Source organism: Musca domestica, unplaced genomic scaffold (assembly GCF_030504385.1).
Source record: "Musca domestica strain aabys unplaced genomic scaffold, Musca_domestica.polishedcontigs.V.1.1 14, whole genome shotgun sequence".
Lineage (NCBI taxonomy): Eukaryota > Metazoa > Arthropoda > Insecta > Diptera > Muscidae > Musca > Musca domestica.
In genome coordinates, this window is record NW_026712192.1 from 3,110,144 (window position 1) to 3,137,020 (window position 26,877).

The 26,877-nt window shown below is 40.0% G+C and overlaps 3 protein-coding genes across 3 annotated transcripts; 1 reads left to right on the forward strand and 2 right to left on the reverse strand.

Moving 5' to 3' along the window:
• Positions 1-166: 166 nt before the first annotated feature.
• LOC101898554 (serine-rich adhesin for platelets) lies at positions 167-22,623 on the forward strand. Its single transcript, XM_005186112.4, has 5 exons — positions 167-610; positions 893-2,675; positions 13,144-18,708; positions 18,788-18,940; positions 21,864-22,623. The coding sequence occupies exons 1-5, from the start codon at positions 605-607 to the stop codon at positions 22,049-22,051; spliced, it is 7,695 nt and encodes a 2,564-aa protein (XP_005186169.2). The 5' UTR covers positions 167-604; the 3' UTR covers positions 22,052-22,623.
• On the reverse strand, positions 4,014-11,141 carry LOC101898377 (sulfite oxidase, mitochondrial). Its single transcript, XM_005186111.4, has 3 exons — positions 10,975-11,141; positions 4,943-5,951; positions 4,014-4,880 (listed from the first exon to the last, which is right to left on the reverse strand). Exons 2-3 carry the CDS (start codon positions 5,928-5,930, stop codon positions 4,072-4,074), a joined length of 1,797 nt encoding a protein of 598 aa, XP_005186168.2. The 5' UTR covers positions 5,931-5,951; positions 10,975-11,141; the 3' UTR covers positions 4,014-4,071.
• Positions 22,624-22,804: 181 nt separating the features above from the next.
• Positions 22,805-26,877, reverse strand: LOC101898206 (L-xylulose reductase). The gene is made up of 3 exons (XM_005186110.4): positions 26,729-26,877; positions 26,243-26,495; positions 22,805-23,233 (listed from the first exon to the last, which is right to left on the reverse strand). The coding sequence occupies exons 1-3, from the start codon at positions 26,778-26,780 to the stop codon at positions 22,813-22,815; spliced, it is 726 nt and encodes a 241-aa protein (XP_005186167.1). The 5' UTR covers positions 26,781-26,877; the 3' UTR covers positions 22,805-22,812.

Below are 26,877 nucleotides of genomic sequence, written 5' to 3' on the forward strand. Positions count from 1 at the left end.
ACGCTCGAAAAATTGTTATATGACATGTATTTAAAAAAAAAAAACACCTTAAATGTAAATATTATTTCAACTGGATGTAAACACAACCTATGATTGCTGTGCCTTTTATCGATACTAACGATTATTTACAATGAGACTCATTATCGACGTACAGAACCCTATAAACGCAAATGTCAACTGTATATATCATTCCTGTGCCTGAGAAAAGTGAAAATCGTTTATTTGTGTGCGCCAAAAATCCAGAAGTTTTCCTTCTTCAATACATGGGCCAGATAAATATTTCATTATGCAAAAGCAACAATCTTAAAGGAAATCGTGAAAAGCCTTAATAAATTACAAAATATCAATCTATTCAGAGAAAATTGTGTTAACAGTTCGATTAGAAGTTGTGAATGTGTGTTTGTGTATGTACAACGACACAATAGACATACACAGAACTGCAAAAGGAACGGAGGAACAGAAAACAATATTGAAAGAAAATCTTAAAACTCTTCGAATTTCACCAAGAAAAACATTTACTTTTTGGGGAAATGTTTAATAAATTGTTGCAAAAGTGGCGTTTGTAAGCGATAATTTAAGTTTTGAACGTTATTTTCTTCAGAAAATGCAGGTAAGTGTTTCATTTTGTGGTGGGGGCCTTGTAAGTTCCCATCTATGCTGACTGACTGAGTGTTTGTGTGTGCGTACGTAAGAAAACTCCAACTCCAGATGAATTGCCCTCCCAAAAGCAATGCTTATTCATTTGTTATATGAAACTAAAGCGTCCGTCTGATTGAGTTTTTTTCTTATTTTACGTGGACGCTGCACTTCACATCAGACATAACCTTATTAAAATCTATGTATTATAGGTAATTGATTACTAAAATTGTGTTTTTCTCTGTTACCATTCTAGCAAGTGGACGATCCTCCCTATTTACAAGTGGGCACGGAAGTCAGTGCCAAATACAAGGGCGCCTTTTGTGAAGCCAAAGTTAGTGAAGTTGTTCGCAATATCAAAGTCAAGGTTGCCTACAAACAGGGCCTAGGTTCTGGTTTAGTATCCGATGATGATATTAAAGCAACGCCTGGACAGCTTAGGGTGGGAGCTGTTGTTGAGGTACGCCACCCCGATCGCAAAGATTATGTTGAGGCAACAGTTACAAAAATTCAAGATTGTTCCCAGTATACGGTAGTCTTTGATGATGGCGACATTACAACGTTGAGACGCACGGCTTTATGTTTGAAAAGTGGACGGCATTTTAATGAAAGTGAAACTTTAGATCAGTTGCCTCTCACTCATCCTGAACATTTTGGCAACCCTGTTGTGGGCGGTAGACGTGGCCGTAGACGAGGCCACATGAACGATGGTAGTTCCGATGAAGACGATGAAAGTGATGCCAAAGAGGTTGTCAACGAGAAGGAAGAACATATTGGCAAAGTTGTGTGTGTCGAAACGGAATCAAAGAAAAAAGATAAGGAAAAGTGGTTTCCTGGCTTAGTGGTGGCTCCTACAGCTCAAGCCACGGTACGCATACGGGTTAAAGATGAATATTTGGTGCGTTCATTTAAGGATGGTCGTTATTATACGGTGCCGAAAAAGGAAGCAACTGGCTTCACGCGAGAGGCGGCTGCTAAACAAGATGGTCCCGCAATACAGGCTGCCTTGGAATATCTTGATAGTGATGTTCTGCCCCCACATTGGGAACGAGATGCCTTATTTGCCCTAAGCAATACATCGAGTGAAAATGAAGACGAAATAGATTCCGACTCTTCGGATGATGAGCCACGAGAGGAGAAAGATCGTTTTGTCGCCCAATTGTATAAATATATGGATGATCGTGGAACACCACTTAATAAAGTACCCTCAATACAAAATAAGGATGTTGATTTATATCGACTTTTTCGTGCTGTTCAAAAGAGAGGAGGTTACAATCGTGTAACTGCCCAAAATCAATGGAAATCAATTGCGGTTCGCTTGGGTTTCGCCCCTGTCACAGTTAGCATAACCAATTTGGTTAAACAGGCATATAAGAAATTCCTACAACCTTATGGAGAATTCCATCGTAAGCTGGGTTGTTCCATGTTGATGTCGCCGCGCAACTCAAACCGCAGTAAGGGTCGCAGTTTGGTGCGGGCCAATTCGGTGGCATCGCCAAAACCCCAAGACACCAACAGAGAATCATCGATACCAATAAGCAAATTGGCAACAACTTCAACTTCAAGTACAGCCTCAACATCGGCTGCCGCTGCAGCAAATACCACCACCACTTCCCTGTCAACATCCAACACGAATGTTTCGATTACCGAAGAATCGGAAAATACAAGTGAATCGAGTAGCCAGGATAATACAAATAAAAGTAAACGTAAATCCTCATTGGGAGGTTCCTCTACTGCTGGATCAAGTAGTGGCGTTGCTGCCGCCACTGGTAGTAAGGTCAAAGGGTTGGTGGAAAAATATGAAGAAAAAAATCTTAAAGATGATGGTGATGTTCCGTTGTCTAAAATGAAAGCCGCCGCTACCAGTGCAAATAAAGAGAAAAGTGAGGAAAGCGCTAAAGAGAAGGAGAAAGAGCGGGAGCGAGAAAAGGAACGCGACAAGGCTGAGAGGGAGAAGGAAAAGGAAAAAGACAAAGAAAAGGATAGCGGTAGTTCAAAGGATTCTTCGGGTCATGCTACAAGAGATTCATCGCCATCGGGTAAGTAGTAAAATTAATTTTAATTTTTCGCATTGGAAGATTGAGGATTGCAATCATACTGGATAATTTTTTAAGCAATGTCCGAATTAATCTTCTAAAAAAACTGTCCTAAAAAGTCTGGCGAATAGACCTTAAGTGACAGGTTTATGGTGAAGAGAACAGAAAAATGTTGGTCTGATAATTTTTAAACGAATGCAGAGTATAGTTAGCCTGGAAGAAAGTTTTATTACTTTCGTCGAAAACGTTGGAACTAAAATCTCTTTTCGTTTTAATTCCCATATCCTTTACATAAAGCCTGGGGACCTTAAATCTTATAAGAATCCAAGAAGCACAGACTGGAGAAAATTCGAATATCTTACTTCAGAGTTAAAATATGACCCTCGAGATCTGCAATCAACCAATGACGTTGAGAGTACAGTGAATTTTGTGGGAAAATGTTTATGCTATGAGGAATCTTAGGAAGAAATCCCAAACGGTTTGGTGAACTAAGGTCCTTGCCATTCTTCGGAAAACCGCAAGTAGGTTAGAACCAGCTGAACTAAATTTAGTATTGATTGGAACGCCTATAAGGCCAATTTCAATAATTTTAAAAGTGAGTGAAATAAGGCTAAAAAAAGAACCACAAACACTTTGACAGTACAAAGCGAGATAATAGTACGTGGACCAACTTTAGAGCTTCCATCAGGCACCCACTTCCCGGGTTGTAGGGATGAAGGTTATAGGAAGCAATCATTAACACCAGTTTCACATCATACTGGGGAAGATAAGAGGCTCCTAAAAAGGATAACAAACTACCCCAAATCATAGGCCAGCCTTATTATGGCATAATACCCGCAATCTTGCAAAATGCATCTAAGTCAGTGCTGACTACCTGCAGGAAATCTTTAAGGCTTGTATCAGGGTTTACATCGCTATGCCCAAAGACCATCCTTTCCTTTCTTTCTGATGAAAATATTAGAAATGTTACTGGAACTGGAAATTCGTTTTAATTTAAATCCAAGTTCGGTCTGTGGAGACTGCCTTAGACGTAGTTGTCGGATACATTAAGAAAAATATGGAAAACTCTAAATTAACATTGACAGTTTTCCTTGAGGCGATCCAAAATGCCCTCCATGCCTCTGGTATTTCACTATCCAGATTGAATGGATGGAAATCTGAAAACTCTCATTGAAGAAGATGATACTCAGAAACCGATCACAAGATATCTAAGGCCAACTGGCGGTATCTTCGAGAAGTGCTGGTCTGACCTAAGAAATGCGGTAGGAATATTGGCTGGCCGTTTTGTTATTAAAGTCCTTGGACAGTAATTTAGATATCTGCTCAGTAAAACAAATTGTTTTCTTTATTGCATTATCTGTCTTATTCCAATAGGGGAAAATATATATTATTTCCAATTTCAATTCAACAATATTTTAACACGATGATAAGCATTGGAAAGCACACCTCTCAAATTCCAAATATTTGCGAATGTTTCAGGTTGTACATTGTAAGCTGAATCCACAGCTTTAGACCAAATTTCCACTTCCTCGCCCTTGAGTTTGGTGTCGACGGGTATGCGTGCTGTCCACAGCGACCAGCCATAGTGACGGCCATCAGGCTCGTTTTCTTGTTCCAAAGTAGCGACATGCCATGATTTACCCTTATCTGCCGTCAAGTCTACACGTACAATGCGACGACCACCACCAGACCAAGCATAGCCACGTACCTCCACAAAACCATCTGCACTCACTTTAACCTTTTCACCTGGAAGAGGTGTGCAAATGGCCGAGGTAACAGGCATTGCCTGTATGGCTGGTGATTTGGTAAAATCTACTGTATCCCAGTCGGTGCTGGGACTGAATCCTTTGTAATCATTTTGCTGCCAATGAGAATTGGATTCATGGTCTGCCACCACAATTCGAGTCAACCATTTGACATTGCGTGCACCCACAGTACCGGGCACAATTACACGTATGGGAAAACCGTGATCGCGATTAAGTGGTTTGTCGTTCATTTCATAGGCCAAAATGACATCGCCTCTTTCGTCCAATGCCTTGGAAAGAGGAATTGAGGCACCATAAGGATTGGAGGTGGGATCTAGATCAGCACCTTCCAATATGACGTGAAGGTTTTCATTTGGCTGTACGCCCATGGCCAGTAAGACATCACGCAAGCGGGCTCCCGACCATTTGGCATTGCCCACAGCTCCGGCACCCCATGATAGTCCTAAAAAACATAGCAGAATCAAATTAAAAACGCATTCAAATATTAAGCGATTAAAAACATACCCTTAACACTTTTGACTTCTGTCATTTCCGAACGTCTATTACCACCACACATTATGGCAGCTGTCACACTGTGTTTGGGTAATGCTTTGATGTCCTCAAAACTCAATGCTTTTTGTGTGCTTTTGGCTCCTGCCTTATCCGTTTCAATTTCCACTTCCAATTCATAGGTCTTTACATCAATAACCGGCACAGGCAAATGATTTCGAACATAGAAAAATTCATTAGGGGTATAGAAATTCTCTGCCAATATTGTCAATGGTGGTTCAGCATTAAATGGCCTCTCTGATGCGGGCTTTAGCAATGGATGTCTTTTGGGTTCCATTGCCCATGGTGAACCCATATCATCTGTAGACACCTCATCTTCGGGCGAAATGTTACCAATGCGATATGTTTCCAAAAGCGATAGAATTTCCTTGTTATTATGTTGCTGATAAATTGCCCAGAATGGATCAATGGCACTACCGGCACCCAACATGATTTTATCACTACCCGGATGTTTGGGTATGAAGTCAGTTATGTCGTACACACCAATGCCATAGGTTACCCAAATGCCTTTTTCCAAGGTGTTGTGTTTTTGTACATCTTCCAATTTGAATGTGGGCAAATCTTTGCGTTCCGTTGAATGCCATTTCTTGTAGGCATCGTCACCATCGTCACTGACATCATTCTTATTGGAATTTTGCTCTTTAATTTGTGTTGTTGCTGTCTTTACATTGTTTTTATTTGCTTGTGCGGCAACCTTCTTCAAATTTTCCAAATTATCGAAAAACAAATAGCCCAAAGTTATGCCACCCAGTGTAAAAAGTGTATAAACGGCAGTTTGATTTTTGGCCCCCTTAGCATTTCCAGATGCATATCTATATTGTTGTTTGTGTTGTTGGTTGTTGTTTGAAAGTAAGGTGTGATTGTATTGTCCCGTTGACAAACATCTCAATCCAGGTTTATATGAATTTCTTAGACTATATGTGGCTTTAATTAGGAAACTCATGTTCGAACACGCGGTGATTATCTGGAAGAGAATAGAAAAAGTTTCATTTCTATTTTATTTAGTTTGAGAGGCAATTAAAGCAGATTTAATGCATATTAAAGATAGTGTACATTCGTGCAGATTTTGTCGAAACTATTGTCATGTGGCAGTGTGAAAATTTTCGAATCTTATGTTGAAATTTTGAGGTCCTCTCATCCAGGATATATGCCTAAAATCGAAATCCTTTCTCATTGAGACTCTGGGCTTCTTCAATGTGAGGAATATACAAATGCCAATCAAGAAAACACGACTGTAGCTTAAAATTGAATCCGATGGGCAAAGCATTTTGACAACCATTTACCCCAAAGGGACCAACTGAACTCCTATGAACACCTCCCCCAAAATTACACAGTGGAATGTCTCATACTCATACAAAGGATAAGTAACTATCTCAAACTATTATATACGAACAATACCTTTTAACCCTTAAGCACCCTGGTCCTGATGGCATACTAGATGCCATATAACAAAATGAGTCAATGTTGGCAATCTTGTAGAAGATCTTTGAAGTTTGTCTTAGTTTTTTTTTTCATTCCCTCATTCTGTGGGAAAAGGTAACAATGACTTATACTCTCAAAGGCGTGAAACCTAGGCACACATTGACCAAGGACTACAGCATTTATTCCTTTATTCTAATGAAGACCATAGAAAGGTTAATGGACCTAAAAATTCGTTCAACTAAGTACACACAGACAATAAACAGCACGCTTATGTCGAAGGTCGGTCAGTGGATACTACCTTACACGAAGTTTTCGGACACATTAAGAGGACCTAAAAATTCTTTCAACTAAGTACACACAGACAATAAACAGCACGCTTATGTCGAAGTTCGGTCAGTGGATACTTCCTTCAACGAAGTTATCGGACACATTGGGAGGAATATGGAAAACACCAACTTCACATTGGCAGCCTTCTTCGATGTGGAGAGGGGTTTTTAACAATGTGAATCTCGAGTCGATCCATACTGAAATTTCTTGTATCCGTTTTTATAGGATGCTACAGTATTGGGAGAATTTTATATTAAGCAACGGGCAGAGTTCTCTCACTCCTGCTGCGGCTTTTGTGGTACTGATAAGTGATACGATTTCTTCCAATTATTTCAGACCCAGAGCAAAGTGCGTTGTATAGCTGTCTGGTTGGGCCCATGACAAAGGTCTGGGAGTAAACCCTGCAAAGACTTAAGTAGTACCATTCACAAGAAAACACATAGTGGATAAGTGTTCGCTGCCAATATTGGATGGTACTCGGTACGATCCTGGGCCAACGTTTAAACTGGTACAGGAACATGGAGGATTGTAGGACTAAAAGGTCACATGGCGCCCTATGCATGTTGGAATACCTTGGGGGAGAGCTGGGGGCTCAGAGCACAAGTCGTACAATGGTGGTATGTCGCAGCGGATTTTCCTGTTTTCACGTATGGGAATCTTATTTGGTGGCATGCGATTGAGGTGTCGCTTAATACCTCGAAATATACATTTTAGACCCCACAAAGTATATATATTCTTGATCAGCATAAAATTCTATAAAATTAATAAAATTCTGTCCGTCTGTGGAAATAACCCTAGCTTCCGAACAAAATGAAGTAGGTTGATAACATTTTATTCAAATGTATATTATGTCTGCAGGACTTTTGGTATTGAATATGGGCCATGTAGGTCCACGTTTTGGTATAGCCCCAATATAATGGTATCTTACTATTTTCGGTATTTTGGTAATTTAAGCGACATTATTCACCGGAAATGTTTCAAATTTGGTATTTGAAGTTCGTAATGGATGCTACAGCCTAAGACAGAAAATTGTCTGTGCAGGTCCACGTCTTTCTATAGTCCCCAAACAATGGTACCTCATTTTATTCTGTATTTTGATGATATTAGCGAATTGTTTCAAATTTGGTATTTGAAGTTCGTAATGGATGCTACAGCCTAAGACAGAAAATTGTCTGTGCAGATACACGTCTTTCTATAGCCCCCATATAAAGGTACCTCCCGATATACGGTATTTTGATGATTTTAGCGACATTATTCACCGGAATTGTTTCAAATTTGGTATTTAAAGTACGTAATGGATGCGTCAGCCTAAGACAGAAAATTGTCAGTGCAGATCCACGTCTACGTATAGCCCCCATACAATGGTACTTCCCGATATTCGCTATTTTGATGATATTATCGACATTATTCACCGGAACTGTTTCAAAGTTCGTATTTCAAGTTCGGAATCGTTACTGCAGCCTATGACAAAAAATTACTTATGCAGCACCACGTCCTTGTATAGTTTCCATATAAAGGTTTTCATTTGAGCGGTATTTTTCGGCGGATTTTTTTTTTTTTTTTTTTTGAAAAGTTTTAAGTTCCTTGCGAATGGTGGAGTATATAAAAAGTTCGACCCAGCCGAACTTAGGTTCATTTTTACTTGTTTGTATTGACGTAACAATACATGATAGGGACTCGTGGGGTGGCGGGGAACCTTATCCGGATGGCTATTTATACATACGCTTCCAAGATGGAAGAAGGCACCCCTGTGGGCGTATTCTGCCCTAACCCAATCATTAATTGCTCATATATGATTAAAGGAAATAAAGCGTTTTTCAGGCTGAAATTCTTGCAATCAAAAAGGCAGCAGACATGGAAAAATATGTGTCCTTAGACAGGTGGACCTTAAAGCTATGAAGTCAAGTGCCATTCAAACGAAAACCATTCTTGATTGCAGGCAAATCCTCTTTGAAATAAGTGAATTCAATAAGTTCTGTTTGATATGTTATTATGTCACATAGTGGAGAATGTCTGTTGAATTGGCACGAGAAGATTCCCAGCCGATTGATCTACCGATAGATGAGATTGTCAAACAACCGATAATATATTTTTTCAGCAGATTCAATCAATTACCAGGTTTGATGTCCCATGTTATCTATTAGGAGACATAGAATATTTGGCCTCTGGTTAACAGAAATTCTAAAGTTATTCTCAGATGTAGATTCCGTCATCATCAACAGGTTTGCTTAAATCATTTTCTGGTCTATATACAAGGTGACGCAAATGTAATCCTCCTATCAGAATACGCTATAAATTTTACGATTGGCCCCTAATGTTTTTTAATTAAAGCAAAAAAAAAAACAGTAAAGAAAGTCTTAAAGTCGGTCGGGGCCGACTTTATGATACCCTACACCACTTTGCCAATTTAGTAGAGCTGCGCATAATAATATCGTTGTTACGGAGTGCATATTACGGATGTGGGTAACAAATATGACAAATCGGATGAACAGTATATATGGGAGCTATAGCTATATCTGAACCGATCTCACCAAATTTGACATACTAGCTTCTAGACTCAATTTGGTCGTAAGTGCCAAATTGCATACAATTTGGGCAAATATTAGAAGTTTGGTGTACAATAAAAGGTAAATAGGACGAAGTTATATATGGGAGCTATATCCAAATCTGAACCGATCTCGATAAAATTTAGCAAATGTATTTCTGAGATGTATTTGATATATTTCTTCAAATATTGTTGTTACAGAGTGCATATTACGGCTGCGGAGGACAAAAATAACAAATCGGATGAACAATATATATGGGAGCTATAGCTATATCTGAACCGATTTGGCATACTTATTTTCAGGTCCAATCTGATCGTATGTGCAAAATTTCATACTATTCGGACTGATATTACACGTTTGGTGCACAATAAAAGGCAAATCGCACGAAGATATATATGGGAGCTATATCTAAATTGTGACCGATTATCTCCAATTTCAATAGGGTTCGTCCTTGGGCCAAACAAATGATTTGTACAAAGTTTCATCTGAATAGGGCAATAAATGCAAACTGTACTTTGTTTACAAAAATACATGGACAGACGGACGGACAGACGGACGGACGGACGGACATGCATAAATCGACTCAGAATGTGATTCTATGCAGATCATCAAAAGGAACTATGGGTCTATCTCGTTTCCTTTTGCCTGTTACAAACAAATGCACAAAGACATAATACCCTGACCACCTTGTGGTGTAGGGTATAAAAAAAACGTCGGAAGTTTATTTTTGCGTCACCTTGTACATGCATATGTACTTGACAGACATTCCGATGTTTTTTTTGCTGTAATTAAGACCGATTGGCCCCGAAATCGTAAAATTTATATCATATTCTGATAGAAGGATTACTCTTGCGCCATCTTGTACTATAGCTTTATATTTCTTATCACCACTACTTATTCCTCCCAGGATGAACACACTCGTCGGTGTAGTCTCAATATTATATAACCGCCCCATATTCAGTATTTGGAGCACTTTGATTTGCTTTCTTGCTGATTTCGCTGTTATTCTCAGTTTCAAATGATAGTAATCTCAACAGGCCGAACTGATGAATACCTTAAATAAGAATTGAAGCAAAAAAGTAAACCAAATAATAGCCTATCACAGAAAAGGGAATTTTAGCATCTTTTGAGTTGATTGAAACTTTGCTAACAAGAATGTTAGTTTATTTTTAAATACATTGGGTTTCGTTGTTGCACGACCTTGCACAGACCTTTGAAACCTGTTTTGGAAGTTTTCCTTTTCCCAGATTAAAAAATACTAATCTTGAATTTTCTTATATTTCGGGAACAAAGAGAGAGAAAAGAAAATTGTACTAAATTCCTTTAACTATTGATAAGTTAATTAGCGTACTGTCAGTGGTTCCATATACTTAATTGACATATTAATTATTAATTTACGTATAATTCCCATTAAACATGCTCCACTTTCATATCATGTCATATTAGCACTTGATTTGCAATGTTTTTTAGCCATTGACCTTTTATGAATTTTTGTATTGCCCACTGCTGATAAGATTTTCAAAAAGCCACCTTGTGTTTGTTGAATTTTTGGAATATTTTTTGAGGGTAAACACTCTACTATGGAAAAATACCATGGATGGTATCTTAGGCAGCAGTATTTTCACTAATTTTTCCAGTGATAATTTCTTTGAATTTAATAATTTGTTTAATTCTTAATACGTATTTCTTTACCTTATTTTGGCAGTTGTTTTTATTTTATTTCAAAAAATTATATTTATTTCTAATTTCACTTTTTTTAATATAATCAGTTGGTGGCGGTGTCGGCAACTTTTTTTGTGTCTTATTTGTTATTGTTGTTTAGTGGTGCTGCCGATACGTACGTATTTACAAATGTCAGAATATAGATTGAAAACGATAATAGCCGTGTGAAGAGTAGAACGTGATAATAAAAGCTTAATGCCAGCCAGCCACTAGCCAGTGTGGATGTAGAAAGGAATTTAAAGAAAATGCTAAAAGAAAGCTTTCATGGCAATTAAACGAAGACATCAACCACATTGGAGCAACAGGTTGTGGGATTTTAAATATAAAAATTTACTGAATATTTAATATTCGCAGGTCTGAAATAAAGCATTTTCAGGAAAGCAAATGTATGATTTTTGCAATATCCGCAAAAATTTGAATGAATTTTGAAATAATTTTCTTTAAAATTGTCATCTGCCAAATCTTTTTAAATACCAAAGTTGAAACATTATCGTGGGTAAATGTCAATAGGATTATCTAAATACCGAATATCGGCGGGTATCGTTATATGTGCCCAATTTTTAGACAAATCCGTAAAAAAATGTCGCAAAAAATCACCGTTATTTGGGGGCTATATCAAAACGTGAATCCATATATACTATGTTCTGCCACCGGAGCTGAAACCCATAACGAAGCACAAATATTAATTTCAAAATACCGAATATCGGGAGACACCGTTATATGGGGGTATACAAAAATGCGGACTTACAAATACAATGTTTCGCCATCGGAGCAAGAGCCCATTATGACCTATAAATACCAATTTTTACACACATCCGTGAAAAATGTGGCAAGAATCATCAAAATAACGAATATCGGCATTTACCGTTATATGGCGGCTATACCAAAACGTGGACCGATATATCTCATTTTCAATACCAATCATCTCTTACATCCCTTTGAAGCTCTACGTCAAATAATGTGGGCTGTATCATGATTTCGGCAGACAGACAGACGGATAGACAGAAGGACGTCGTTAAATCGACGTAGAATTAAGCTGATCATGAATATACAGGGCAAGATGAAAAAACGTCAACAAACTTCAGACTGCTGTCATTTCTAAGCCACTCGTCCGACAGCTGTTAAAATTATTCCAGTGATAGCTCATTATAATATTTACAAGCGCACAAAAGCATTTTGGTGAGCGTTTTCCAGAAAAAAAAAGTTATTCATGATGGAATTCAAGCGTGATACTGTGATTTCTTTATATTTGGCTGGAAAACCGCAAGTGGCTATCGTTAGAGCACTCCAGCATTTAAATTTGAACAAATCTTTTGTGCTTTGCTTGGCCGGAAGTGGTGAACTGCCGAATTTTGTTTTCTCCGATGAGAAATATTCGTTGTCTAGCAGTTTGTAAACAAACGAAATGATCGTGTCAAATGATCTTGCCAAGTTGGTCAGCTGAAAATGTGCACCTTCGGTTGGCCACCAGAACTCAAGCGCCAGCCATGGTGATGGTGTGGGCCGCCATATAACAGCCGATGGTCGCCCTCCGCTCGTGTTAATCGACCGTCGTATCAGAATAAAATCCATATATTATCGCGAAAATATTCTTGAGGGCACGCTCAAGAATACGATACTAATCCGTTGGACTATTGTGTCTGGAGTATTTTGGAAAGCAAGGTTGGCACTAAAAAATACCAAAGTGTCGACCACACCAAGCAAGCGCTTCGTCGGGAATGGGTTAAAATACCGCAGAGCTGCATTCGGGCAGCGTGTGACTGTATCATTGGCCGTTTGAAGGCCAAAGTTGATCAATTCGAACAAGTCTAAAATTTTTCTAAAATTTGATGCTATTTCCGACATTTTTTGCCTTCAACCTGTATGTATATAAGTAGCTGACACATCCAAACCACTGCAAAAAAAAGACATCGTAATCATGCTATTATGTTGCCGTGGTGGGTGAATCTGTTATATCAAACGTGTGCTTCACAGGTGTTATGAGGTTGTAGCCTGTTGCAGTTCTCATGATTCACTGGAGTCATGAGAAGGCATTTATCATAGCTTCGTTGTGAGAAGTCTCAATACGTTATATTTCTTTTTGATAATTTTCTTCACCGAAATCTCCCATAATATATTTTCCATTTATTCCACTTTCAGGTTCCAATCTCTCAGCCAAAAAGGACAAATCACAACGTAAACAATCATCCCAAAGTGATGACAAACGTAATAAGCGCCGCAAAGATGAAATTGTTGTGGAAAAAATAGATACAGGTGATTTTGTCGTAGAGACTGGAGATAAATTAAAGGTCTACTATCACGAGAAAAAGGTGACGTATGAGGCCAAAGTTTTGGAAATCACATTACAACGTAATACCCCAATGTATTTGGTACACTATACGGGATGGAATAATCGTTACGATGAATGGGTGCCACGGGAACGTATTGCCGAAAATCTAACTAAAGGTTCGAAATTTAAGGGACGTTCGTCGAACAGTAATGAAAAGACAAAAGAGAATCCTCCAAAACCCCCAACAGCATCGTCATTTGCTTCAGCTGGTAGTGGTGGGGGTGGTGGCGGCACCGGGAGCGGAGGTGGAAATAGTGGTTCAACATCATCCTCGGCTTCCAGCGGCAATCAACAAAATCTCTCATCGGCAGCGGCAAAAACACCAACCGCTGCTGCCAAACGTGGCAGGGGACGTAGTGATTCAATGCCACCACGTTCCACCACACCATCCTCGGTTGCCTCCAACTCCAGTCGTACCAAATCACCAGCTACATCTTCGGCTCTAAAGAAACGTCCTCAGCGACAAATGCAGGGTAATATCAGGCGAACATCGGCAAATGTATCCGATGTATCCATGGCCACGGAAGAAGAATCCGACACCGATTCAGATGAACCCGTTAAACGTCCAAATCGCAACCTAAAAGATTCCCTCAAAACCCGAAAATCACCAGGAAAATCGAAAATGTCCATATCAGCACCGAATAGTCAATCGGAAAGTGAGGACAACGATGAAGATGAGGAGGAGGATGAAGATATGCCATCTACAAGTAAGACAACAACTCCTCGCAAGGGCAGAGATTATGATCTATCACAGATTCGCTCGGAACTTAAGGGTTTCGAGACCATAAAATCATCATCTGCCAATGACTTGGACGATTCGGGCGAAATCAAACATGAGACAAAAGATTCACCTTTGGGTAAAATTAAAACAGAAAAGCCGGAATTTGATTCAAAATCCTCAACAAATTCAGCCGCTTCATCGGTTATAATTAAGGAGGAATTGAAATCGGAATCCAAGGAGGAACCCCATAAGAGATCCTCAACGGAAGTGTCCTCGGAAACAGATTCCTTTGGCGATGATGAATCACAGTCATCCGATAAGACAACCAAATTGGAAAATATGCGTAAGAAATTCCAACAGCTAATTAATGCCGATAAATCTTCTGAAAAATCATCCACAAAGCCACAATCGTTTAGTGGTGCCGGTGGCAATCGGGTTGTGGAAAAAATAATCAAGGAGCGCGAATCCGAGAAACGCAATGAAGCTTCAAAAGCAAAGATTACCATCAAGGAGGAAATTAAGCCAACATTGGCATCCTTAAAAATGGAAATGGATATGAAAAGGGATAGCAGCACGCCCATAAAGGATGAAGAAAAGAAATCCCTGATTGGCACACTGGGTTCCGAAATGAAATGCTCTTTAATACAACCCACACGTTTTCCCACCTCGGCAACATCGTCATCGCTAACACCCTCATCCACTCCCAATAAGTATGCCTCGGTTATTGTGGAAAAACCATTATCTGCTGTCAAGAAATTGGAGACTTCATTTACGAAAAAGGTGGACACTCCCAAGAAGTCCTCGTCGTCGTCTCTAACTGAAAGTCAAATGTCTGTGCACACCATTAAAAAGTTTATTGAGCCAAATGTCCACAAGGAAATACTAAAGGTTGAGCCACCAGCAGCATGTTCCCCCTCATCGACATCCTCTACATCTTCTTCCACATCGTCCTCATCATCGGCCACATCGTCTTCTTCGGGCTCTAGATTTTTACCCGATATGAGTAAATTGGATATAAGCGGAACTTCGTCGTCTTCTAATTCAACATCTTCGCCCTCAAATTCCACCTCATCATCCTCGACAACTTCATACGCCAGTGCCGTAGCCAAGGAACAAAAGGCGGCGGGCAATATTATGACTGTGAACAAGCCACCATCGCCAGATATCTACGAATTCAAAGATACCGAACCATTTGAATTTGAAATACGTAAATCACCAATGGTGACTGGTGGCAGCAGCAGCAGCGGCGGTAGTTCATCCGTTATAACTGCCAATTTGGGCAGTTCTTTGGCAGCCTCTTTGGCGGCATCTTCAGCTACAGCTGGTGGTGCTTTTAGTACCAACACATCGAGTGTTGGGGCAAGCAGTTCGGCACAACGACTCAAGACTTCCGTAAAAACGGATCTACATATGCCCATGGCACAAAATCCCATGTCGACCATAGTCAAAAACAAGAAACGTGGTTCGCCCATGAAGGAATCGGTCATAGAGAAATCAAAACTATTGAAACTCGACGATAAACCCAGTAATCCAAGTCCTTTGGTACAGGATGCCAAACTTGTACATCATTCTACAATGTCGGGAGGTCCAACGGCCATTGTTAAAACGCCAGCAAGTGCCATGGCCAAGACAGCAGCGGGTACAACAATAATGCATGCTCCGGCACTACCGAAAACCGCAGCTCCCATTAATACGCCAGCCTCAAGTGCTTCATCACTGTTGGCTCCTGTGATAACAGTGCCCCAGAAGCACTCGTCCTCCTCTTCAGCAGAAGCGCCATCTGTTTTCGATGCCCTACGTAAATCTCCCAGTTTTAACTTGAATATCAATGCTCTAAATGAAGAGTTGGCACAAACAGTACAAGAAACCACCAGGGCCTTGACAGATGCTTTGCAGACACCTCAGTCACAGGTGATAGTGCCCAATAATCCAAACGAAAGTACCCCAACTAAAATGATTGTAAATATGCCTGTCTCTAGTGGTGGTGGACCTAACTTAAAACCTCTGCTCCAGACACCACCACCAGCACCACAACCAGCAGCACACCCACCAACTTCTACGGGTGCTGGTACTGCAACATCAGTTTCTACTTCACAGACTATACAATCTCCCAAACTTACCACCCCACCGAGCAGTAGTAATACCACCACAACTAAACCTCAAGTGGGAAGTCCATTCATTGAGACCCGAAGTGTTTTTGAACTATCCTTTGGAGCTGGTACCAGTGGCCGGGAGAATAAATTTGAGCTTGAGAATGCCAAGGTGTTGTTGTCGGCTACAGGCGGAGTTTTTGATTTGGATGTTTCGAAATTGGAAACAAAACCTTCAACCTCTTCCATTGCTGATAAAGTCCTCAAAGCCATTTCACAGAAGAAAGAAGAAGAGGAGAACAAGAAACAAGAGGAATCGAGGAAAGAAAAAGAGGGAACACTTGCAGAACCCACGAAAGAAACAACTGGTCTTTTGGGACTGGCTGCATTAGCGGGTAAAAGTAATTTGGATGCCTTGCCACAGCCATCAACCACTTTCCCAAGTACTTCATCGTCGGTACTGCTAAGTGAACCATTGAAAATCAACACCGACCTAACAGCCGGTCAGGTCTGCACAACACTGTTGAGTGGTCCCCTCAACACATTCTTGGCAAACAAACGCACACCTCTAACATCTCCAGAACCAAAAATGGGCATACTGGAGTCGATGAGTGGTACCAAAAACCAACTATCCGAAACCATACAAAAACTGGAATGTGCCATTCAAAGACGTACACCAGTCACGAGTCATCCTGTAACACCTACCACACCCCTATCGACCACAAATCCCGAGACCTTTTCCGAAGACAGTAATGACAGTACAGATTCTGAAAGACGTTTGGTCATTGAAGATGTTGTCGATGAAACGGGCCCAGCACAACCACAATCTACAGCCACAACATCTGTCGTCGAACAAAAACCCAGTCCTGTGTCATTGCCCAGAACAGAGTCCCCATCATTGTCATCCAAATCAACGGCGACATCCACGACAACGGTAACACCCATTGTCAGCATCAGCAGTAGTAGTTTACCCATTAAACTGGAATCCACATTGGTACCCACGAAAATAGCCTATGCCGCCCAACATGACATTCCTGCACCAATACCCATTAAAGCTGTGACAGCTATTACCGCAACCAGAGCCACAATCACCCCGACCATAGCATCGAATCCAACGAATATTGTCAATATAGTGTCCTCATCAAGTTTGGTGGTGAATAAACCGGGAAGTGGTACTGTGGTATATCCCAATAGCAGTGGTAACCTTAAGCCGGTTATACAAACAAATCCCCAATCAAATAGTGCAGTCTCGGCAGCAAACTCTCCACCAGCCTTGCCAAAAAGTGTTGTAGTTATGTCTAGTGGATTGAATTTGCACCAAAACACCACCCAAATTGGAGGCAGTGCAGAGACCACTGCCAGCAACAGTAGTGGTGCAACAAATGTCATATCAACGCAACACGCCAAGCTACAGCAAGGCTTAAGAGTCACGGCTAGTGGTGTGGTGACGGCCTCCAGTACTGGTGTACCCATTGACCTACCCGATATACCAGCCTCAGTGGTTGTGGCCTCCTCGGCTGTACCCTCTGTCATGGCCGCGGCCCAGGCAGCAGCAGCTGCTTTACAAACCCCCAAACAAACACCACAGAAACAAGTGCCACAATCCTCTCAAGCCATTACCCCACCCACACTCAGTGGTGGCAGTATAGCCAAGCCAACACCAATTATACCCATCTCAACGGCATCCGTGTCGAGTCCCCTGCAAAGTCTCATTACCCCCGTCCAAAGTAGTGGTGGTCCCACAGCATTTGTGGCCACAACAAAATCATTTGAGAATTCCACCACCATTAGGCCGATTGTGCCACAGATTATAAAACCCAATATAAGTTCGAGTGGTATACCCTTAACGGTGACCAAAACATCTGGGGGTTTTCATCCAATTACCACCTCAGGTCCACCGGCATCAACGTCTGGTTTCTATTTGGATCCTCGCACTGAACTACGACCCGATGATGGTCTCAAGCCTTTGATTGATATACCCAAACCACAGGGTAGTTCCACAACAACAACAACGAGAATTGAAAATATCGCCAGCAGTAGTAATTTACCCCACCTGGATAGTTCATCCAATTTGCCAGACACCCACAATGATTCCATAAATCAGTTGCGTTGTGAAGAAACCATACCCGGTAGTCCGGCTTCAGTTATAGCAGGACGTGAAGATTCACAAGAGCGTACGGCGACATCTTTATTGCCCGATCCAATCGGGTGTGGCGATAAAGATTTCTCCGTTTTAGGTAGTGCTACTAAAACCATAACTGCTGAATCCTCGAACATGGAATCGGCGGCTATTGCGGGCAGTGCTAATGTCAATAGTTCTCCCAATGATTCTGGCAGCCAAGAGGATGAATCAAGTGAAGACATTAAAAAAGATTTGGATCTCGATAGTGGTGTTTCACCACAGAAACGTAGACGTACACGCAAGCAAGGTGATGGCAGCACCAGTGGTTCATTGTCCCATGAACAGCAGCAGCAGCAACAACAGCAGCAGCAGCAGCAACACCAACACATACAACAGCAATCGAAGCGACGTCGTGCTATGACAATAAATAAAAATAAAACAGGTAGTTGTTTGTTTGGGTGTTTTATTTTCAAAAGTTTATGGTAAATAATTTAAATTTCTTTAAATTTGTTCATTTACAGCTGGTTCTGATAGCGATGACAATTCAGATAATATTTCCCAACGCAGCGCACACACCCCAAGACACAGTCTACAACAACAGTCGCAGACACAACAAAGTTCTTCATCATCATCAGGTTCAAAACCATGTCCATACAATTTCCTGGTACAATTGGGTGAGTATTTGCAGGATAAAATAAGGAGTTTGATTTGTTTTTTTTACTTTGGCCATAGACAAATTAAGAACATAAATAGAGGAGGAGTAGAGAATCTTAAATATAATGGACTGGGTTGAGTTAAAGTATGCACAGCAGTAAGTTATCACAGCTACTGTACTCAGAGACCATGGATCCATTGTGTTCATTAGGAAAAACATATAAGAAAACTGTTAGGAGGGAGAGAGATTGAAGGATTTTACGCTTCTCCATTCACACCACATGAAAGGAAACATATAGAAGCTAAGACCGAAAGAATGGGTTTTAGAGATGTGTTAACAGTGCGGTTGTTTGCCTAGGCAGAAGATGCTTTTTGGTAAAAAACTATAAACGATAATGGTATCCAGAAAATTAGAATTTCTATCTCCCATCTACCGAAATAGACTATGGGACATCTGCAGAGTAGGTCTCGACGTTTTCTTAATATTCCTGCAGTATACGTTTGTGGTTGTAACAGTTAATCAGGTTTAAACTGTGACTTTAAAAATTCAGCTACTTTAAATAATTGAAACCTTCACCGGCCGAGGTCTTCGGGTGTATATTGGATGGGTCTGTCGGTATTCATATTGAAATTGTTGGTGGTATTTGTGATTGCATCAAAATGTTACTCAGAGCTGCCTCATATGCTTTTGGATATACAGGCTCTCTTTTGTAACGTTGGACCTCTCTCTGGTGTAAGTTCTTTCTGATGGAAAAGTTTTATCTACCAAATAATGGTTTGGAAGACTCCCACGGTAACACCTAAGCGGGTACTGCCACTAAAGCATGCGGTTATATTGTCATATGTGAAGGACCTGCTCATGTAGATGATGTACTGGTGTTATGAGAAAGTACTTTCAAGTGTTCCGGTAGGTCTTCCACTGCGTAGCACTAGTATTCTCAGACCACACTGGGACCGCACATATCCCCACAGAGATGTCAACAAGGTCTGCTTTTTGGCGCCTTGTTCATATTTATTAATTTATAGCAGATAGCTGTGGCTTGCGCGGACTATGATCTAGAGGTAGTTGGTGGTCGGAGATAAGCTGCGTTCTTATGTCCGCAGACCATGTTGTAAAGAGTGTGGCGTTGACTTCGTAGCGGATATATTCTTATTCCTCGGAAGAAGTCAGCAAAGCTACGCCAGAAAGATGTTAAACTTTACACATATTTAATCAACCAGAGGATATGTCATCAGCCAACCCTATGCTCGTACAGTCATCTGCATATGTAAGAAACTCAATGTCTACCTTGGAAAATCGCCGTTGAACTCCACTGAGTTTGGAATTCTTCCTCTTCCTTAATTCCACGTATGATTTCGTCCAAATATATAGCTGATTACCCAAAGTTTCAAACTTGGCCGAAGTCCGTTCTCTCCATATCCTCAAACAGTATGAAGTGGTTGATTGTCTCAAAAGTCTTTGATAACTAATTGTCCTGGTGTAGTCCTCGACTTATTTGTGTGAATATGACATGCAATTCTGTTGTGGTACTATGTAGTAGACAGTGTCCTTGTTGGTGGTCTGCAACTGGATAGCCTCCTGTAATGATGGAGAGGAGTAAAGCCTCAAAAGTCTCCACTACTGGCGTCAAAAGCGAAATTGTCCCATATGACTCGCCTTTGCTGGCATCCTTACCTGGATTCAGTAGCGGGACCACCCGGTCAATTTTCGATTCCGTGCTGGCTGACTTTGCTTTTTGGATGACATTTGCAACATCACCCATCGTAAACTGAGGTGGTTCCTAGTTGGCGGGAAGATATCCGATACGACACATTACTCTTCGCCCTATCGATACTCAGCAAATTTTCTGCCAAAATATGCATTGCACCTATTCGTATCAGTCACCGTTATGTCCCAGGGTTCGAGAGCGATTTAATCGTTACCCACAGCTTACTCCTATCGGTTTCATTGTTGCAACACCTCAGATGATCTAGTTACTTTTTCCTCTTATGCTGCAGAACAGTACGGTTAACCTTCTTCGACTCTGGGATCATTTGCCTCGGTCTGGCTCCAAAGAGAGTTGGACAGTGGCAGAATAAGTGCTCAACCGTCTTTGTATCTTCCTTATCCTGACAAAGCCTACAGTATTCAGTGTTGTCATCCCCCTCCACTTTGAAGTCATGGCCCTTATGTTACAGTGACCCGTAATTGGATCCACCATAAGCTTTATGTCAGATTTCATCAAGGAGATGACTGACATTCATCTCCGTTCGGAGATTACTGGCCATATTATTATTTATTTATTTATTTTTTTTTTTTTTAGACTTTACGTGCCCTTCCAATCAGTCAGTTCGGATTGAATCTCCCAAGGTTGTGCTTGTTTAATACTTGGAAGAAGTGACTTAATGGTGGTTGTACTGAGCTTCACTGCCAATTCATCTGCTGATTCAGATATGTTACAATGCCCTGGGCCCAACAAAGTTTGACTTAAACTTTTCCAGAGCATTTCTGCATTCGAGAACAAACATAGATTTGATTGTAAAATATATATAGTGACCGGTCCATTCTTTTTTCCAGCAGCTCCGTGGCTTTCCTGATAGCAAAGAATTTTTCCTGAAAAACTCTGCTGTCGTTGTTTTATTTAAAGAATCTCCGTATACAAATATTCACAGAATACCCCAGCTCCCGTTCCACCTTCCATCTTTGAACCATCGGTATAGACAGCTATACCGTTTAAAGGTGGAGTGTTCCGGGTCCAGGTGTCCCTGTTGTGTATATAGATTTCCAGTGATTCGAAACTTTGCCTTCTATGTTCTCCACATACTTAAGAATGACAGAGCGTCCAAAGGACTGACTTCGCCATTGACCTAGTTCATCTCTTACTATTAACTCCCATAAAAACAAAAAACCTATATAATTCACTATCGATTTTAACATTTCCTTTTATCTTCCATTTTTTCCAGATCCCTCCCTTAGCTCCGATCAATGTATAGCAATATTATTAAAACAAATACAAGATTTGCGCAAAACCTATAACATTATTAAAACAGATTTGGCCAGTATTGATCGACGGCGGAAGAAGTTGCGTCGACGAGAACGTGAAAAGAAACAGCTGATGCAGAGTCAACAGCAAATGAAGGTGGGCACATAAAAGGCGTTGCCGTTACTGTTGCTGTGATGTAAAGGGTAATGGCTGCCGACACACTCGGCCTTTAAATCTTGTTCGCTCGCTCGCCCACTCATCCTTTCCAGCCACATCTTTTTTTTTTAACGGACAGAACAACGTTGCAATTTGTTTATTATGTATTAATATTAAACACAAAGTAGTATATAAGAGCATTTTCGAAGCAAAAAATATTCGAATACGAATTTCATACAAGGTTTTTGTTTTTTTTTTGTACGTACATTGCAATGTTCAAAACATAAACAAATGTATCTACGATCGATCCCAGCAATCTATTTGGGGCAGAATGAAATTCAGATATTTTTTCAAAAGTAGATTTTAGTAGAGTTGAAAAAAGCTATATACTCCAAAAAAAAAAATCGCAAAATTTTATGAAGAATTGTAAAAAACACACACACATGCAAATTTTTGTAACATTTTTGGTAAAAAAGTAATTAAGACTCTACCAATAATTTCTTTTAATTAGAATTTGTTTTAATTTACACTTTAGATTGTTAGCTATGTAATAAAAAGAAATTGAAAAAAAAAACACACAAAAATGAAATTAAATACCCCTAAAGAAAATTACATCATTGAAATGTATAAAAATAAAAAAAACGTCATTGATTTATGATTTTATTATACTTTTGATTTGATTTTTTGATTATTTACAATATGTGAATATATTACATTATTAATATTTAAAATAAAACAACAAAAGAAAATATGCAAAAAAAGATGTCGTTTTTTTATGAAACCGAATAACCTCCCTCCAAATTCAAATGGTGGCCATTGACAAAACTAGATTTGTCACTCAGCAAATAGACAATACCATCTACGACTTCTTGAACTTCACAGAATCTATTCTGGGGTATGTGAGCCAATAGAGGGCCAGATTTGGCTGGATCACTCCAGTTGTCTCGACCCATTTTGGTTAATACCACAGTGGGATTTACTGAATTTACACGTATCTTGCGCGGTCCCAACTCCAGGGCCAGGGAACGTGTCAGCGAATCAACTGCAGCCTTTGTTGCACTATAAACCGTATGTCCATCGAAAGATCGAGATGCAGCCAAAGAGGAAACATTTACAATGCACGAGTTCGGCTTCAATTTGGGCAAAACCGTCTGGGTGACATTGAATACCGCCTTAATGTTGACATCAAAGGTGCTGGAAGAAAAATGGGTTGGCATTTAAATAAATTAATAACATGCAAAACAAGAAAAAAAGCTGTAAGTTCGGCCGGGCCGAACTTTAAATACACTCCACCATTCGGAAAGAATTTGGAAATTTTCAAAAAAAAAAACCGTTAAAAATTTTGTTAAAATCTTACAAATACCGAATGTAGCCTTTATATTAGGGACCAGCGTGGACCTACATATGCAGCTTTTGCTATAAGCCATTACAATATTTAAATGCGAAACTTGAAAAAAAAAAATCTGTGAAAAATGTTGCTAAAATCATCAAAATACCGTGGTACCATTTTATGAGGGCTATACCACAACGTGGACCTATATGGCCCATTTTCAATACCAAAAGTCCTGCAGACATAATATATATTTGAGTAAAATTGTGTCAACCCTTTTCATTCGGAAGGTTAGGTGTTTTCACAGACGGACGGACATCGCGAAATCGACATAGAATTATATGCTGATCAAAAACTTATTACTAAAAATAAGGAAGCGCATAAAGCATTTTATTATCCCAAGCAGGCAAGGAGTTCGTTGAGAATCCTGGACATACCAATAAGTCCAAATATCTTGGGTGAAGGTTATCGAATTAGTGATTACATGACCAAATTGAAGCATACCTGATAGGGACGCTTGGGCTGTTGCTGAATTTTCTGTGGCTGTCTAGACAGGTGGTTCCAAGATTGACGAAGGTACTGGTTCTGTTCTATTTAAATTATTTGAAGCTGATATAAACTTATTTAAAAATGTAGCATCTTTCATTTGGAGATTCTTGCAGTCAAGAGGGTAGAAGTAATAGACAGATAAATATCTAAAAGCTAAACAGGGCCAGTGATAGTAAGGCGGCCGTTAAAGCTACTAAATAAAGTGCATTAAGGTCGACAGCCGTTCTTGATTACAAGAAAGCTCTCTTGGGGCAAGAAATCCCTCTTCATTACGCTTTGTTGGGTCCCAGGACATGGCAACATGGCGGAGAATTAAATGGCCGATGAATTAGCTCGGTCTGATGAGATTGTCAAACTACCGATATTGCAGGGTGTGATAAAAAACTGCAACCAACTTCAGACTGCTGTCATTTCTAAGTATTTTGGTGAGAAAAAAGTTATTCGTGATGGAATTCAAGCGTTATTCAAAGTTATTCGAGGCTGGAAAACCGCAAGTGGGTATCGTCAGAGTTCTCCAGCATTTAAATGTGATAAATTTTTTGCGTCTCGTACCATCGCTCGTTACCGTGATACTGGTAGCGTAGCCCGACATCAAGGAAGTGGACGGAAGAAAACAGCAACGTCAGCAGAAATGGTTCGAGAAGTAAAGAAGCGACTTGATCGAAACCCGCTTCGTAGTGGCCGAAAAATGGCTTGTGAGCTGAAGATATTGCAATATTCCATTCGGCAAATATTGAAAAATGAACTCGGGGTATAGCCATTGAAATTCCAAAAAGTGCAAAGACTTACACCGCAACAAAAAGAAAATAGACTCTTAAGGGCCGAAAGTGGTGAACTGTCGAATTTGGTTTTCTTCGATGTGGAAACATTCGTAGTCCAAACAAAATCATCGTGTTTACTTGCCAAAGAGGTCAGCTGAAAATGTGCACCTTCGGTTGGCCACCAAAACTCAAGCGCCGGTCATGTTGATGTTGATGGCCCGCCACAACAGCCGATGGTCGCTCTCTGGTCGTATTAATCGACGTTGTATCAGAATAAATGCCGAATATTGTCACGAAAATATTCTGGAGAGTGTATTAAAGTCTTGGGCACCCAACCACTTTGGCCGCAGACCTTGGACATTCCAAAAGGACTCAGCACGCGCCACCCAAGAATGGTTACAAAATGAGGTTCCTCGTTTCATTTCCAACACACAATGGCCACCAAAATCTCCGGATATCAATCCGTTGGACTATTGTGTCTGGAGTATTTTGGAAAGCAAGGTTGGCACTAAAAAATACCAAAGTGTCGATCACCTCAAGCAAGCACTTCGCCGCAGAGCAACATTCGGGTAGCGTATGACGGTTTCATTGGCCGTTTGAAGGTCATAATTCGTGCCAAAGGTCATCAAATCGAACAAATCTAAAATTTTTATGATATTTCCGACATTTTTTATTTTTATTCAATAAAAAATGAAAAAAAAATGTTAAAAATTTTGGCGTTTGAGTTTGTTGCATTTTTTTATCTCACCTTGTATATGGGAGCTATAGCTATATCTGAACCGATTTTCACCAATTCTGATGTACTTGTTTCTAGACTGAATTCGGTTGGATGTGCCATTTGGACTTATATTGGCCATTTGGTGCACAATTAACGCTAAATCGGTTTGAGGATATATATGGGAGCTATATCGAAATATGAACCGATCTTGATAAAATTTGGCAGAGGTATTTCTGGGCTGTATCTTATACCAAATATCATTCTTGATGATGATCAGATGAAATATATATATATGGGAGCTATAGCTATATCTGAACCGATTTTCTCCAAATGTGATGTACTTTTTTCTAGGCTAAATTCGGTTGGATGTTCCAAAATTCAGGTTATTTGGATATATATGGTCATTTGGTGCACAACTAAAAAGAAATTGGTTGAAGATATATGGGAGCTATATCTAAATCTGACCCGATTATCACCAATTTTAGTAGGGTTCGTCCTTGGGCCAAACAAATATTGTTTGGAAAATTTCATCTTAATCGGACAAGAATACATGGATAGACTGACATGCTTAATTATTTATCTCGTTTCCTTCTCCATATTACAAACAAATACCCAAAGACATAATACTCTTACCACCTATGTGGTGTAGGGTATAAATACTAATTAATACACATTTGCAGGTTCTGGAACACAACTATAGTCTTTGACCTTGAAATTAATTCAAAATCATGCAAATATCCATATTTCTCGATTCTTCAAAGGTATGATGTACTCACATCAAAATGATGGCAATAAAAATAGTTTAATCTCTTGTCAAACATTGATTTTCTAAAAATAACACTTACTTATCAAAATCTTGCTCCGTCAATTCCGTAAATGGCCTGATAATTGCCACCGCCGCATTGTTAACCAAACCATCAAGATCGGGAACGGTGGCCAGTGTCTGACGTACTTGTTGCCAATCTTTCAAATCGACCTGTAACGTTTTGATGGACGGACTAAATGACCGCAATTCCTTGAGTTGTTCCGTTGAACGGGCAACGGCGATAACATTTGCTCCCGCCTGCGCTAGTTGTCGACACAATTCATTGCCAATACCTGTTTGAAGATGAAAAACGACAACAACAACACGAATAATAACGATACGAAATAGAGCAGATTAGAATAGTAATTAGGTTGATAAGCTGAAGGTTAAATCGAACATCGCAAAAAAGAGAATTGATAGTTTAAGGAATTTAGTTAAAAATTTTCCATTTCCTTCCATGCCCTTCTTGAGTTAAATAATGCAATGCTAGGCAAACAATTGCAGTTTATTGTTATTTTGTATTTACCTGCTCCGGCGCCGGTTACCAATATTGTTTTGTTCTTCATATTCTCGTACATAATGTTTATGTTTCTTCCCGCCGGGTCGTGTAGTTTCTTCTAATCACCACAGTTTATGAATGAACTGGCAAAGCGAAAGTAAAGAACTAAAACATCT